This window comes from Stegastes partitus, unplaced genomic scaffold (assembly GCF_000690725.1).
Source record: "Stegastes partitus isolate 25-593 unplaced genomic scaffold, Stegastes_partitus-1.0.2 Scaffold913, whole genome shotgun sequence".
Classification (NCBI taxonomy): Eukaryota; Metazoa; Chordata; class Actinopteri; family Pomacentridae; genus Stegastes; species Stegastes partitus.
The window spans coordinates 198,865-201,499 of record NW_007578644.1 but is presented as its reverse complement, the minus strand read 5'-3'; the positions used below and the strand labels follow the sequence as shown (position 1 = coordinate 201,499).

General features: G+C 45.0%; 1 protein-coding gene across 1 annotated transcript in view; it reads left to right on the top strand.

The window, feature by feature from the left end:
* Positions 1-2,635, top strand: part of LOC103366159 (arf-GAP with GTPase, ANK repeat and PH domain-containing protein 1-like) — a 34,967-nt gene that overhangs the window by 8,875 nt on the left and 23,457 nt on the right. The window contains exons 2-6 of the mRNA XM_008293807.1: positions 98-232; positions 380-498; positions 1,523-1,697; positions 1,804-1,889; positions 1,978-2,183. Of these exons, the coding sequence (XP_008292029.1) occupies positions 98-232; positions 380-498; positions 1,523-1,697; positions 1,804-1,889; positions 1,978-2,183 (721 nt within the window). The remainder of the gene's footprint in view (positions 1-97; positions 233-379; positions 499-1,522; positions 1,698-1,803; positions 1,890-1,977; positions 2,184-2,635) is intronic.

Sequence of the window (2,635 nt, the reverse complement as noted above, 5' to 3'; positions counted from 1 at the left end):
TCTATAAAGTTAATCTAATTCTTGTTATTGAGGCTCTGGCAGCAGAGCTTCATCATGATTTGCAGCTTTCTCTTCACTGCTCCTGTTTGTTTATCAGATAAAATCAGCAGCACCAACCCCCGTGTGATCGAGGACCAGCGAGCCCGACAGCTGTGCATCGACGTCCGTCACTCGCTGTTCTACGAGACCTGCGCCACCTACGGCTTCAACGTGGACCGAGTGTTTTCCGAGGGTGAGTCGAGTCAGACTTCATCGCTGCTGCTGCTGCCAATGCTCACGAAAAGAAGGCGTCCAAGACGAGACTCGCCAAGAAAACAAAAGGTTCTTCCGCCACAGATGCTGTGAACAGACTCTGATGGTCGGCTTGTGTGTTTTCCAGCTGCTCAGAAGATCGTAACTCAGAAGAAGCAGGCGGCGCTTCAGGCCTGCAAATCTCTGCCCAACTCGCCGAGTCACTCCGGAGGCTCCACGCCCGGATCGGCGTCGTTCCCCGGACAGGTAGCAGCTCCGTCCATCACCGGGTCCAAACACACAGCAGTTAGCTCAGAGAGGTGTTGTGTGGGAGTTTCCACCAGACAGAACAATAGCAAACCAAACGAAACTCATTTTCGTTGAACAGATCCGCTTCTCATTTTCAGTCTGACTCAGTGAGAGACGGATCTTTTTTAAAAAAACTAAATTCAACATTTACTTGACGCCGTTTTGACCAGAACTTCCTGGAAGAACAAATCTCAATGGCTAAATATAAAATACATAAATTAATGAGTTACGTTGGGCACTTATGTGATGTGTATTTATAGCTCACTGAAGAAATTATCTCCTAATTTTACCTGAAAATCCAGTGACGGCCTTCAAACTAGCTTTAGGTTAACATTTGGCTGTGAATGAATAATATTAAATAAGTGCTGAGAACTGATTTTAGTCAAACAAATTTCTCATCAGGTAATGCTGGAATTTTACTGCATTTTAAGATTGACTATATATTAATATTTTACAGTATTTAACATTCCATTCATTTTATGGTCACAGACTTGCAAAACAACATCAAATTAAATTAGAAAGTGTTTTAAATTACGCAATTATTTAAAAAATTAACACACACACATATATATACGTGTATACATATTAAAAAAAAAAAAAAATCTCACATGTATTCAAGTAGCTTCAAAAAAAGTACCTAAAATTTGGACTTTAATCTGGGTTCCCATCACATCATAAACCACCCACACAGTTCTTGGGCGACCCGGTCCATCCTGCCAGCAGCTTGTCTCAAAGATTAAGCCGTGCAAGTCTAAGTACAGACGGCCTGAACAGTGAAACTGCGAATGGCTCATTAAATCACTTCCTGTCTGCACTGTCTCTGCCAACTGTTTGCACTANTTTTTATGTCGCGTCACCGTCAGAATACTTCCTTCCTCTGCCTTTAACTGTGTGTTTACATCAACACATGACAGAGAGGAAGCTAGACGGAACCAAACATGTTCAATGGAGGAACTGAGAGTCTGAATTTATTTTTATTTAGTCCGAGAGTTATATTTATTGTGTGAAAGTGCGCTCACTCCTCGCTCTGAATGAACTCGCCGTGCTTCCTTCCCTCCTCTTCTCTCAGGGCATTCTGGGAAGTCCAAAGAGCGGCAAGTCGGCGCTGGTGAACAAATACATCACAGGCAGTTATGTTGCGCTGGAGAAACCCGACGGTGGGAAACATTCACACGTTTAAAAAGCATTTAACTCATTTACACTGAGACGGAGGAGTCTGAGCGTGCTCAGTGCAGCCTGAATAACCTGTCTTGTCCCTGTCAGGCGGACGGTACAAGAAGGAGGTTCTGGTGGACGGGCAGAGTCACTTGCTGCTGATCCGAGAGGAGCCCGGACCTCCTGATGCACAGGTGCTTCTTGCCGTGTGTTTGGGGGAAAACTGTTCTTCATGCATCAGGCTCTTCCTCAGACCGCTGACATATTTCCTTCCTCTTCCAGTTCAGCAGCTGGGTGGATGCCGTGATCCTGGTCTTCAGCCTGGAGAATGAGGCCAGTTTCCAGGAGCTCTACCAGCTCTACAGTCAGCTCAGCTCGTACCGGTCCGACATCCCCGTCATCGTGGTCGGAACACAAGGTCAGACACAGCACATGGATCAGGAACACTTAAAAATATACGTTTCCAAGGCGCCGCTAGAGCTCACCTGGTTGAGCAGGCGTCCCATATATAGGGGCTATAGTCCCAGCAGGTCATGGGTTCGAGTCCTGCTCATGGCCCTTTGCTGCAGGTTCTTCTCCCCTACTTTCTTGTGTCTCTCTCTGTCCTGTCTAACAAGGCCAAAAAATATCTTTAAAATAAATAAATATACGTTTCCATGCCTCTGACGTCTCAAACAGCCGCGACTAATAACGGAGATCCGCATCTCGTAGTCATGAGATAACATCTCCGGCTTTTCATGAACGCTTTGGGCTTCTGTAGTAAAGTTCCCTGAATGAAACAGAACCTTCTATTAAGTTCAATTAACTTCTAATTAACTTCCTGCCACGACATCCAGAACAAACAAACAGAACAAGAAGTAAATATGACAGCATGTTCCTGTTTGTTCTGGAACAATCAGGTTCTGTGTGAAGAGCGATTGAATGAGCTGGTTCTGTTTGG